Below are 13,144 nucleotides of genomic sequence, written 5' to 3' on the forward strand. Positions count from 1 at the left end.
TAGCCCAATAAAGACAGTGGTGAGGATGAAGATGTACATCTGTCAGATTACGTCCTCAGTGCTGAGCTCACCCTGCCCGAGCCTCAAACTTGGAAGCAACGACATCATGAACAGTTTAGATTTTTCAGCTTTTTCTGTGCAGTCCAAGAGGGATAACTGGCTTTCCTTCTATGAGGGTAAAAGCTTTTCTTAACTCCTGTAGAATCTTAAAACAGAAGAACGGCCATGTAACAGAAGCTTTTAAAATATGCCAAAAGAGTGTCAGTATAGGTGTTCTTTTAATCTGGGAAATAGTTAACATTTGCAGAGGTAATGAATTGCTGTTGCACGTTCTCCTAGTAGGTCTCTAAAAAAGGCAACTGTGTATTCAGAAAACACAATTTAATCTCTAAAGTGTTGTTGACATACTAAGTGCTACTCAAAAATCTCGTCTCTTCTTCACTTCCACTGTACGAGTATATAAGGTCTTTTAGAAACTATCTGAAATACCAATGTCATCATTGTTATTATATGAGTTTGAAAGTTAATATTTGCAATGGTTTCTATTGTTCTTTGAATTCAGTCTCAAGAATGAAATTGAGCTTTTATGTTAAGAAAGTTTTAATGTGTGAATTTTTTTTCAAAGGAATAGAGCAAAACTGTAGCTCTCTCAATACTTGAAAGGAAAGTGGCAGCTCCCACTGGACAAGAGGACGGTCCACCTCAAGCCCCCCCGGAACCCCACTCAGTTCCCATGCTCCAGTGCTTGTAGCCATAAAGCCACGGTACATCCAAGACACAGACGCCACAGGGAGATGGCGCACACATCCGAGATCCATCCATTTTCACAACAGTCGCAAATGCTGGGTCTACCAGAAATTTGTTTTTAAATGAAAGAAACAGAGAAAAACAAATCCAAGGACATAATGTAAATGCATGTTGCCCCATTATATCTAATATGTTAACGACTACAAATCCTCATAGAAAAAAAAAAAAAGGAAAGCTTAGGATAGAAACTCAAAAAATAATGAAAAGGATGCATAATGGTGGAAATGAAATAATCTACTTGTGAAAATGGTCTAAAAAAAGGAAAAAATGCACAAAAACTATCACTATCAAGACTGTACACAAAGCTCACAAGAAATCAAGGAAGAAATAAATAAAAGGCAGCTCATTTTTAATAATTACCACGCTCATGAGTGATGACTGAGGAAGGAAGGACAGAGTACATTTACAGTAGTCAAAAGAAAAGGGAATAGGGAAAGGAAAAGTTGCGATTTTGTTTTTGTTTGGCTGTTTGTAAGGAAACACAATAGTAAATGTGTTAATCAGTTTGGGCAATTGTGTGTGTGTGTGTGTGTGTGTGTGTGTGTGTGTGTGTGTGTTGAAAAAGAATAAACAAATCAAACCGATCTCATATGGAGAGATGTAACTAATTTTCACATCAGAATGGTCACTCTCACGCAGTACTTGTGATTTGGGGTCACAAATGTTATTGCGAGCCATGTCTGGCTGACAACAGATACGAGACCTGGTAAATTAAACCTGGGTGGGAGCTGATATGAATAGTGACAAAGAATGATTCATGAAATTGTATTCAGAGCCTCTGGACCATCAGGTTATGACTGCTGGGAAAAATGAAAACGATTTCTAATTCCAAGACAGGGAATTCAGACTTTGAACAGAGAATTCATTCATTTTTAGACACTTTGTAGCTGGAAAATGCCCCAAACTTTGGTAGAGGCAGGCGGGTAATGGGCCTGCGACATGGAATGCCTCTGAGTTCTCCAGATGGGACCCTCAGGCCAGGTGGCGTGAATGTCGACTCAAACCGAAGAGATTTGGCTTGATACTCATTTCCAGAAAACCTAGGTAGGTTCAGAGTGCTGTTGGTGATTTTTCCTGATGGCAGCTAACACAATTAAGTAACAGTATGACAAGTATTTGATAACTGAACCTATACAATCAACTGACAAGCAGAAAAGAAAATCACATAGGAGCTATAGAGTAACAGAGTGTTAGAATATGTGTGAATGACAATCTCTAAAATACAGCAAGAAATATGCAACTAGTTCTTTTCCTATTGTGAGAACAAAAATATACAGATACAATGAAGAGATCAGTTAATTCTAAATTATTTCAGAAAAGCAAGCAGACTACAAATCTCAGATGGGAGAAATTTATGTTTGGAACAAGATTAGTTTTATAGAAGACCCAATGATCCAAAACGCTAAACCAGACCAAACAAACAAAAACAGATAAATACAGAGGGCCTTACTAAAACTAAATTAATTTAAAAATTGAACACAAAAGAATAAAAAGCAAGTCAAACAAAACAAATTTGAAGACATTTTTCTTAATCAATTCTAAAATGAATGTGCAGCAATAGTTACTTCTGCTTTAAATACACTCTGTGCTAATTTTTCTAGTTTATACACCACATCTATTTACAGAGAGAAAAACTCAGATTATGTGAGTCGTTGTGTGCCCATTTAAATGATGTGATCAGAGTTCTTCAAACACAAAATTACTCTTTAATGTCTTTTCTCAAACAATTTGGACTTGCAAAGACATTGGGATACATGAGACAGAAGGATAACTGTGCTAAAAAGGAGAAGACAGTGGAAATAGTGGTGATTTGAATGGTCTGCAAACATTGCTATCCTAAGGAGAGAGGAGAATCTGAAAGCCTGACTGCTCAAGCCAACGTTCTCTAATTTGGTTCATCCATGTGCTTTCTCATTTTACAGATAGTTCTCTAATAAGGGATCTTTATCTACCACCCAATTAGGCCACAACAGGAGGTCGGCAACAAAAAGGAGGTAATGGCTGCCATGGAAAGTTGGGTTTGGGTGTGACCTGCGTGAGTGTCCAATCATGAATTTTTAAATGAGTCACATAAGCATTGTGTTCATTTAAAAATAACCTTGTATCTATCTCTCTGGATTGAAAAGGTAATTGATAACTGACTCAACTCAGGAAAGAAGGGGGACAGGTGACCCTTTTACTTTAAGTAATCAATACCTGAGCCTTCCTCTGTCACCATTCCAAGTCCTTCAGCTTTGTTTTGTCGCTCAAAAGCATTTAGATCGAGGACACTGCAAATAACACGGAGAGACACAATCAGAGAACTCATAGAAAATTTTCTTCCTTCAGGGGAGCAAATGTCTAAAAGACGTATAAGTTGAAATGTGAAGCAAATGTTAACACACACTGGAAACAGGCCTGCCATGTTTCTAGCAGCAGGCTCGTCTCTCCCCAGGGCCTGCGCTGAAAGGGCCCACATGAAAGTCAAACCATAAGGATTAATGGGCTTCAGTGTTGGGAGTACATTACAAAGTTGGCAGACATACTTAAATAGAATTATAATAACCATGTTCTTCCAGTTGGAATAGCTTATTACATTAAGTGTGGGTCAGATTTCTTAGTCAAATGCTGCCTGAATGATTTTAAATACTAAAAAATAGAAATACTACAAAATAGAAATACTAAATAAATACTAAACCAGAAATACTAAAGTAGCAATACTAAAATAGAAATATTAAAAAGAAGAAAACAATTATCATAAATTAGTTGGTTAAGGATCATTTACTTAAGAAAAATGAGAAATAGTCTACAAGTTCCCAAATAAAACGAAAAAGAATTTTCTTGTTTCTCTTTTAAAATTCAGACACTACTCATTTTCAGGGTATGCAGCATACACAGTAATTGAAGCACTGGGAAGACCATTTTACACATTATTAACATCGAAAAAGTTAGTAAGACATTACCAGCACATAACAACAAGAGAGAAAATGAGACACTACCTACCATTCCACTTTAAAGTGTGTAATCATTAAAAATGATCATAATTAAATTATAATCATTGCATTACAAAAATCATTATCATCATTGAATGCTCTTCTATGTATAGTTATTGTCCGTAATGGAAAACGAACACTTGGAACGATACCAGCATTGGGAAGCGACCTGAGAAGGCGCGTGCTCACCTGCAGGACTGCATCAGGCCCGCCAGGCTCTGGAAGAAGCCCACGTCCTTCTTCTCCTTGAGGTAGTCGAGCATTTTCTATGGGAAATACGGAAACCACATGGCCACTGAGCACCATTCGCATGTGTTTGGTTCAATAAGCAAAGAAACAACACAAACATGCTCTCTCTTCTGGAATAAAGATAAAATAATACACAGTGCACACAGATATTACTGATGTCATCTTGTCCATGGACTAGTGAGGAGCATGTCACAGCGAGATAGTGGCACGAGTCTACCTGGCTTGGAAGAAAGGCCCTGCTTTACACAAACAGCAGAAGCATCATAAATATCAGGGGGAAGACGTTTCAGTTCTCTTCTCATCACAAAGCATCTGGAAGTTCGGGTACTTCCAAGGTTAGTGGGGAGACAGTCCATTCTGAATGCTAGTCACTGATTTCCATCCCAAAGTGAGTTTCTTAAATAGTACTACAGTCCAAGAGTCGTGACTACCACGTGCTTATGCTACAGACAGAAATTCCACTTCTGTTACCACAGTGTCGAAACCAAGGGATGGTAGGAATCGTTTTGACTATTAAATTTCTCCTTTGTCTGTTCTCAGAATGATGTCAGATTCTGGGGTCAAAGTTTTGGTTAAACATAAATGTAAACTAAACAAAACAAAGCAAAACAACATTGTTAGCTTACGGCTACATGCCAAAATGGAACTGAAATAGCTATATGGAATGTGGATAAAATGTGCTGGAGATTTTCAAATAAGAAGTACACACAAGATGATAAAGTTGATAGAAGGCACATCAAATTTCTAAGAAAATAAAGGTACTGTTCTCCAAATCTTGAATAGAGGAGAAGAATTCCTATTATTAGTGCTGTCTAACAGGGCTCAGCGAGGCAGTGAAAATTTTGGTTGTAATCCGTTTTCAGAAATCAGAGTCAAAGGTAATATGAAGCTAAATATGCAAAAACTGCATACACGTACACACATATAGTGTGTGTATATCGGGCTGTCAGAAATGTCATGATGTATTTTTTCTTTGCAAAAATGGGTCATGACTTTTCAGACAACCCAATATATACAGAGGGTGTCAAAAATGTATACGCATTTTAAGAAAGGAAAAAACTGCATTATAATTGTAATATCCAATATATACCGATAACAAGAGATGAATACAAGTCATGTGTATACATATTTTGGCATCCCTGGTATACACACACACACACACACACACACACACACACACACACACACACACACACCTACCCATGCATATATACACGCATACACACAAATTTGTACACACAGAGATACACAAAACACACAGCCATTTTGGGCGGTTGTGATAACTTCTTGGTCTAATAAAACATGAAGCACTTATTAAATCATTGGTCTTTTAAAACAAAAGGAGTATTGCCTATGAGGGTAAAAGGAAAGTGGAAAATATGTATCAGAAAGTTTAGAGTAAAAAGAAAAGACCTGTGTAGACAGCAAGCACATACATCGTTACATGATTTCTCCAGGCTCCTTCTGGCTCCAAGGATTTCTGAACATACGTACTATACAATTAAGGTCTTTTTGAAATAAAGTGAAAGAGGAATTTAGAGAAAATTTAGATAAATAAAGAGAAAATTATTTTTTGACAAATATTGTGGAAAGATTAGGTAGGTTTTCTTTATATTTCCTTTTTTTTTAGATTATGTAGTCATTTATTATGGAAATTTTAAAAAAGACATCTGTAAATTGGATGGGAAAAAAGACATCTTTATTTTCATTAACTTCTAACTGAAACTTAGCATTCCTTTCAACTGTGTTCACCTAAGCAACAACATAAGTAGGATTTAGTAGTTACTATGATTTTGTCGCCAATAGAAATTCCAGGTATTTTGAGATCACATTACAATTGTTGCAACTATTTAAAAATATTTCGTCTAGCCATTTCTTCTCAATTATTAGACCAAGGACTAGATCTTTTATTTAATGAGCTCTTAAAAGAAACACATAATACTTTATCAAAACCTGTTTTATAATATTTTCATAACCACATGTCGATATATTTGCTTTGTGTGGTATAACATTACTTTAACATTACAGTAACGGTACAGTGACATTATCTAAGAGGAGTCCAGAGGCCTCACTAAACTGCTAAAAAATCTGAAAATATTTATCCATAAAAGTATATGTGCTCTGATGTTCACTGCAGCAGTATTTATGGCAGCTAAGACATGGAAACAACCAAAGTGTCTGTTGATAGGTGACTGGATGAAGAAAATGTGTTATGTATACACAATGGAATACTACTCTGCCATAAGAAAAAATGAAATAGTGCCATTTGTGACAACGTGGATGGATCTTGATATTATTACGCTAAGTGAAATAAGTCAGACAGAAACAGTCAAGAACCATATGACTTCACTCATATGTGGGATATAAAACTGCAAGCAACAAAGGAACAAGACAAACAAATACAGAAAGAAAAACTCAAAGACACAGAAAATAGACTAGTGGTTACCAGAGGGTAAGGGGGGAGGAGAGGGATAGTAGAAGAGGGTAAAGGGGATCAAATATACAGTGATGGAAGGAGAACTGACTCTGAGAGGTGAACACATAATGCAATATATAGATGATATGCTATAGAATTGTACACTTGAAACCTATGTTTTGTTGACCATTGTCACCGCAATATATTTTAATTAAGAAAAAAAAGAAAAAGCTAAGAACCCTGGCTTAGATTATGTCTATGTTCTCTTCCATTCCTACAATGCAATGATTATATTTATAGAAAAAAAGTACAAAATTTGAGAAAAATGTACAGATGAGTTTTTCAGCTTTCCGGGTTGTACTTAACCTAGTCCAAACTTTATCAGCCCAAAGCAACCTTCGAATTTTCTCTGCTTTGCTTTTCTTAGGCTCAGAGAGCTCCCAGGAACATGTTTATGTCTTTGTCCCACGGTAGTGATTCTGAGGTCACTGCAACTTGAAGTCAGACATCCTAAGGGCTACATTAGCCTTCCTTTCCATCTATTGGGGTAGTCCTTTACCAGTCTTGTAAAAACTTACCCAGGAAAGAATGCTTATTAGTTCCATGTTCATAAACTGTCCTTTCTCATACAGAAGCCAAAATATAAAAATAAGAGGTAGATTTTAACTTTAAAATAACACCATCTGCTACTTAAATTATGTTTTGTTGCTGTTTTTCAATAAGCATATGATTTTTTTCTGAATTTCTGACTTCACTGTAGGTTGTGTGAATAGTGTCTCCAGAGGGGTGCAGCCCATAAATGGGGAGAGTCTGTTTCTAACAGTTGTTGTTTTTTAAGTCATTTGAATAGTCTCATTTTAACAAACTCACATACTTGGCTTTCCGGAGATGGCATCCTTTGTCACAACTGGCTGAAGCTACTAAAATCCCAGCCCAGGTCATGTCTCACTTTTAAATAGAACATAGTCAAAGCTTGTTTGGGAAGTGATCCTTCTCCTGTCTTGGGAGACCAGAAAGAATTAGAACTAAAATAATTTTTAACAGTGCATTCTGCCTCCATGTTACCTGGGAGCAGGCTTCACACCAAACATACAACCAAATCCTGAGAATCAATTTATAGGAGCTCTATCATGACAAAACATGTTACTTACATTATGCTTTGTTGCTGTTTTCAATTAGTATACAATTTTTTATTTAATGAGATGCTTGGTAAGAACATTAATTTTTCACTATGAGACAAGCCAGCTGGTCAATGGGGACTTAGTCACGTGAAACGCAGCATTTCAAATGAGGAAATTTCATGGCAGGGCTTCAGATTCTAAAGAGAGTGAGTTCCCACGTTGGGATGTTTAGTGTACTACCTGGAAGATATTTGGATGCTGGGACAAGACGACCACAAAATAAAGACATATTTTACATAGAAATTAAAACTTGTATAATTAATAGTGCTTTTAGGGTGACTAAAGTAGTTCAGTAGGAGGACTATACAGTCCATTGTTTGAAAAGTGAGTCGCTTAAAGATGTTACCTGTTGTACTGTGGAGTTCCCACCGTTTAAGATAGCAATTCCAAGTTTCAAAGTAGCAGCTACCATTGGTCCAGTTTCACCTTAAAAATATAAAAAATAGTGTTTCTTACATCATTTCACCTGTTACATTAACCTATTCTACCTCAAAATATGCACTTTTAAATTATCATTAATCCTTACAAATCTTTATAATGATGAAGGGGGACAAATAAAATGACTTGTAATGACTTTATAATGACTTATATGCCAAAACATATTAAAAGAGTAAGAATGCATATTTTGCCATTAATGTTTTTCCCAATTTCTGACAAAAATTGAAACTATACGAGGACATAGGAAAAATCAGGAAGAAATAATTGATTTTGAAATACTGAAACCTAAAATATTAAAATTCAAAGCTAATCATGTATATTGAAATAATACTTTATTTTATGATGACTTTATCAAGATGACTAGTTACAATTTTAAGTTATCCAAGTACTAATGATAAGATTTTAAATCCAACTATAGTTGACAACCATTTGGTATGTTATATTTAATTGAATGTTATTCCCCTGTACTTATCTTAGAAATATAATTAATCTCCATATTTGTGAGAGGAGTGCTTAATAACAGACTGTACCACCATTACTTTTCCATTACATTAGACATTGTAGTAAAAATATTTTTAAAGAGAAAATATTACTAATGTAAGAAAAATCATCCAGAAATGGCTGGCTACTAAAAATATAATACTACTTTAATTCTTAAAAAGGATTCACTTTAAAAGTCTACACACTTACATCAAGTGTCTGCAAAGTGTGGCCTGAGGGTCAAGTTCAGCTCGTTATCAGTTTTTGTAAATAAAGTTTTATTGGAACACAACCACGCCATTTGCTTACATGCTGTCTCTAGCTGCTTTCATGTTTCTGTGACAGAGACTGCATAGCCACAAAGCTGAAAATATTTACTTTCTGGCCTTTCATAGGAAACATTTGTCTATCCCTAATTTATCTGATCAGCTTGCTAGAGTTGTGTCACAACAGCATTTCCAAAACTTCATGAACAGAAGTAAAATAAATCTTTAAATAAGACTCTGAAAAAAGAGTCAAGGTTGTACTCAGTAAAGGAGAGCTCCCATCTGTTAAGTCACCTGACTGAGTCATGCACCAGAACTTCCAGGACTGAACGGGTCAGTAGAACTGATCTAAGTGAACTCCTAGAGCAGAAACAGGAAGTCTACGAACCACTCCCGAGGTGGCGTGGGCTCACCTTTGCTGGCACTGATGGTCTGCAGCACCATCTCAGCAGCTCCACGGTCATGCAGCCTGGCTTGTTGGTACAGAAGCTTTTGCTTCTCCATTTCTTTTTCCTGAACACAAATCCCAACCATTTATGTTGTGGTGATCAGTAAGCAGAGTAGCTTTCTATATACCATAGTTTTAGTCATCTCTTCATGTATGGGCTCTATGACAACATTATGGACCATTTCAACACCAACGATGTTATTATACAGACGTTAACATAGTCAACTCTTGGTTTTGTTTCAACTGGTTTATCAGGATGGATTTTTCTCAATTTTAATTATTTGATTCGTCCAAAGCCTGTATCAAGTTTTGAAGTCTGTACTTGATCATTGAAACTTGCACTTTCTCAATCATACATTTGTGCATAAGTTTGCCACATTTTTAATAATCTCCCGTGTCATGGCCATAACTTGATACTGCTCAGCAAATGGCTCGAGTTGAAGTTATCACTGAATGGCAGAAAAATGTTAACTGAGACGTGTTGGAGTTTAAGCAAAATTGAAAGCTGATATGGATAAAAAAAGTAGGCTTCAACTAAGTAGTGGACTTATGATACAGATCTCCCCCGTGTTCCCCAAAGGATAAAAGAAGCAATGTGCCTTTATATTTTGTATTCTCTGGCGGTAACAAACAATACTGCATGGCGCTGCTGGAGCAATGGCTGGAGTTTGTTCTTTTCCACTCAAACTACCACTGAAAACATAAAGAAGAAAATAAAAGGAAAATATAAAGGCACAGCGAGTTCAAGACTGATAGGATCATTCACTTGAGCTGTCCAGTTCGCTGGAGAATTGAGACGGAACTAAGCAGTATAAGTTGCAGAATGCAAGTTGCATAGAGCCCTATGACAGCGAGTCCATCAAATGGCGTGGTAGAGAAGCTTAGTCAATGGGACATGAAACGGTCAATTAGTATCATGTCCATAAACACAACGGCCAAAAACATATATGACCTCAGAGCAGGAAGAGCTGCAGCAGAAGTAGCCAGAGTGACAGCTTTGCCGCCATAAACTTTCCATCCAAAGTACGGAAAATAGACACTGGAAGATGGAAGAGGTTTAAAAAATGAAGGCTTGCTAGTTACAGAATATGAAAAATAAAGTGAACTAAAAGGAGGAGGGGGGAAAGAAATGGGCTCAAACAAATGAAAAAAAAAGAAACCTTTAAACCAAAAGCAACCGACACAGACATTTATGCTGTTACCAGAGAGTTCTCGCCGATGCTGGCAAAATGGTTTCTTAAATCTTTGATATTATCGTGCTGCGAAAACAAAATCGATCAGGGTTTTTTTTTTTCACACTATAGTTAGCGCTCCTGTGGTTAAATTTTTATTTGTTTTCTTAAAGTATGTGACAGGCCTAAATGGAAGCAGAGAAAAGAAAAGAAAAAGGCAGCTTTGCTTTGTAGGTAGCCATGCTGACATCTAAAAGGTTTGCCTTCATGTTTAAACCTCTTCCTGTGAAGTCGAAAACAGAACAAAAACAAAACCACACAGACACACAAAACCATATTGTCATTACAACACAGTTTCAGAAAAACTGAAAGAGGACCCTTCATCTGCTCTTCAGGTAGTGTTCAAAATCGGTGAGCAACATTTGATTCTTCCTTTTAGACCCAACAATCTTTTACTGTCCTCCCGTTGCCAGAGCTATTTTTGGAATTTTGCTGGCCAGCTTTACCAACTCGTTTTGTGAGAGAGTTTTTCAATAAGACAGTAATAAGACATGATTGGCTTAGGAACTGCTCTATTGTTTTCATCAGCGACAAAGGCAAGGGGCTTAGAAAGAGCAATTCTTCCATTGACCCAATAGAACATAAAGATAATGATCAGGACATCCAAAGAAGATGGAAGATGGCGGCACGCCATATATTCTTGAGGCAAAGAACAAAACAAAACAACAATAACCATTGCCATTTGTGCTCCAAAAGTAGGCAGACCAGCTCAAAGATCTGCCAGAAAAGCTTGTACGATACATTCTAAGGTCAGTATCCTTTCCAGTAACTTAAGTCACATGGGACGAATGGCGGTCAGGAGGGTCAAGACATAGACAGGGGTCAAATTACCTCCTTTAAAAAAATACAAACTCCCTAGTTTCATACGAAAATAAACTCCCTGTGCAAAGATCGCTCTCATTTTTCTTATATAGTCTCTAAGTTTCCATAATAATAAGTATTTCAGGGGTGCTGAGGATACTCATTTGAAAAAAGTATTGACCTAAAAATGACATAATGATGGACTGGCAGGAAGTACTTCACAAAGAGGGATCACGTTGATCTCTCCGAATTCCCTCTGTGGTGGATTGTGGGTTCGGAGCTCTCTTCAGGAGATCTTCAATACCATTCTTTCTGGTGCTTTAGCCTGGACAACTACTTCTCAGTAGGTAATTTAATCTCATCACAGGAAATTCTATCACAACATTTAAAAAAAAGAAAAAGAAAAAAGAACCTTGGCTGCTAACCCAGCTTTCAGACAATAAAATGATGGATTAGGTGAAAAGAAAAAAGACATTCAATTCAAATTTACTGCATATTTGCTATTCTAAGCAAATTGGAGACAGATCTCCTAAAACTATCTTACTCAGGGAAATCACACCTTCAAAGGACCTTTATACAGGTAGGGCTGCCCACCCCACCCCACCCTAGATTCTGCTTAGGGTTGCCAAAGGATCTTAAATAAACATTATACCTTCAACCTGCAGGTTAGTCTTTCAATTATTCCAATGTGACAAAGAAAGGGTAAGGAGGGAAAGAAAAGGTATAGCCTCACGACTTGCATTTTTCCCTTAGGCAAACGGTTCTGATTGCCAAGAGTAACCAAGAGGCATCAGCTATTTTCCTAAGAAGATTGTTAGCCTTTTCAAGGTCAATGAAATCAGACCATGATCAAGTCACAGGGGTTGAATGGAATTATTCAGCATCTTGATTTGCTTTAGTATAACTGAAATTTGTCATAAAATTGCTAATATTCTTCCATTTCATCTGCAAGTGCCTCAAGCTTTTAGCACTTGAGGGGGGAAAAGTTGAAAGGCCTGAAGAGAAACATCCATTCGGTTCTTCAACAACTTGTCTTATATGAGAAAAAGTACTGAAATAAAAGGAATAAATTACAACTGTCCCTTGCAACTTGATGGAGAAAAATCAGTCGTTTATCTCCATAATGGAAATGAACAGGTATTTTAAACCAGGGCAGCCTGATGACAGCAAAACAATTCACATTGTTTCTAAAGGACCTTCCTCAGTTACAGGATATTTGTGTAACACGTGTGGCACAGGCTGAGGCTACCAATTTATAGTCTGTGTTTCACGCCAAACAAACCTGTTTCTTTTTTCTCTCTCCTGTTTTTATTTTTTTATTTTTTATTTATTTATTTTCATTTCCAAGGCATCAGCATCTGCTGAAAAAGTTTTTCATAATGTTTTCCTCTTAAACTGAATGTGGAAGCTAGTTATAAGTGAATGGAAATTTCCAGGAGCTAAGCTCATTTTAAAGGTATTTTCCATAATTTAATAAAGTTATAAGTCACGGATGTTAATGTTGTAAGTCATTAAATATTCTGAACTGGCATCTTAAATGTACTCATACCCTACAAGGTGATGTTGACTCTCAATATTACTAGAAAAGATTGAAATATGGAAGATGGAATTGGAGAACTATAAGGACAAAGATGACAGTCAGAGAAATGGTACCAATAATTTGGTTTATAACACAAGTAGGCCAACTCAGACTAAGGGAAAACAAGAGTATAGAGAAAAGCCACATTCTCCACTTCAATTAATTTTGTTCTGTATTCCAGTTTCCAAAACTGTAAGTTGACCACATTCATATAGACTTGACTCTCAGTGCTAGGAAAACACTTATAAAATTATAACTTGGTTTATTTATTTTTT

The 13,144-nt window shown here is 36.5% G+C and overlaps 1 protein-coding gene across 1 annotated transcript in view; it reads right to left on the reverse strand.

Annotated features, from left to right (window-relative positions):
- LOC109373962 (ryanodine receptor 2-like) overlaps positions 1 to 13,144 on the reverse strand; it is a 152,164-nt gene that overhangs the window by 64,718 nt on the left and 74,302 nt on the right. Inside the window, exons 23-26 of the mRNA XM_019628228.1 lie at positions 9,223 to 9,322; positions 7,972 to 8,051; positions 3,969 to 4,045; positions 3,004 to 3,077 (exon numbers count right to left, since the gene is read on the reverse strand). Of these exons, the coding sequence (XP_019483773.1) occupies positions 3,004 to 3,077; positions 3,969 to 4,045; positions 7,972 to 8,051; positions 9,223 to 9,322 (331 nt within the window). The remainder of the gene's footprint in view (positions 1 to 3,003; positions 3,078 to 3,968; positions 4,046 to 7,971; positions 8,052 to 9,222; positions 9,323 to 13,144) is intronic.

This window comes from Hipposideros armiger, unplaced genomic scaffold (genome assembly GCF_001890085.2).
Source record: "Hipposideros armiger isolate ML-2016 unplaced genomic scaffold, ASM189008v1 scaffold_762, whole genome shotgun sequence".
NCBI lineage: Eukaryota > Metazoa > Chordata > Mammalia > Chiroptera > Hipposideridae > Hipposideros > Hipposideros armiger.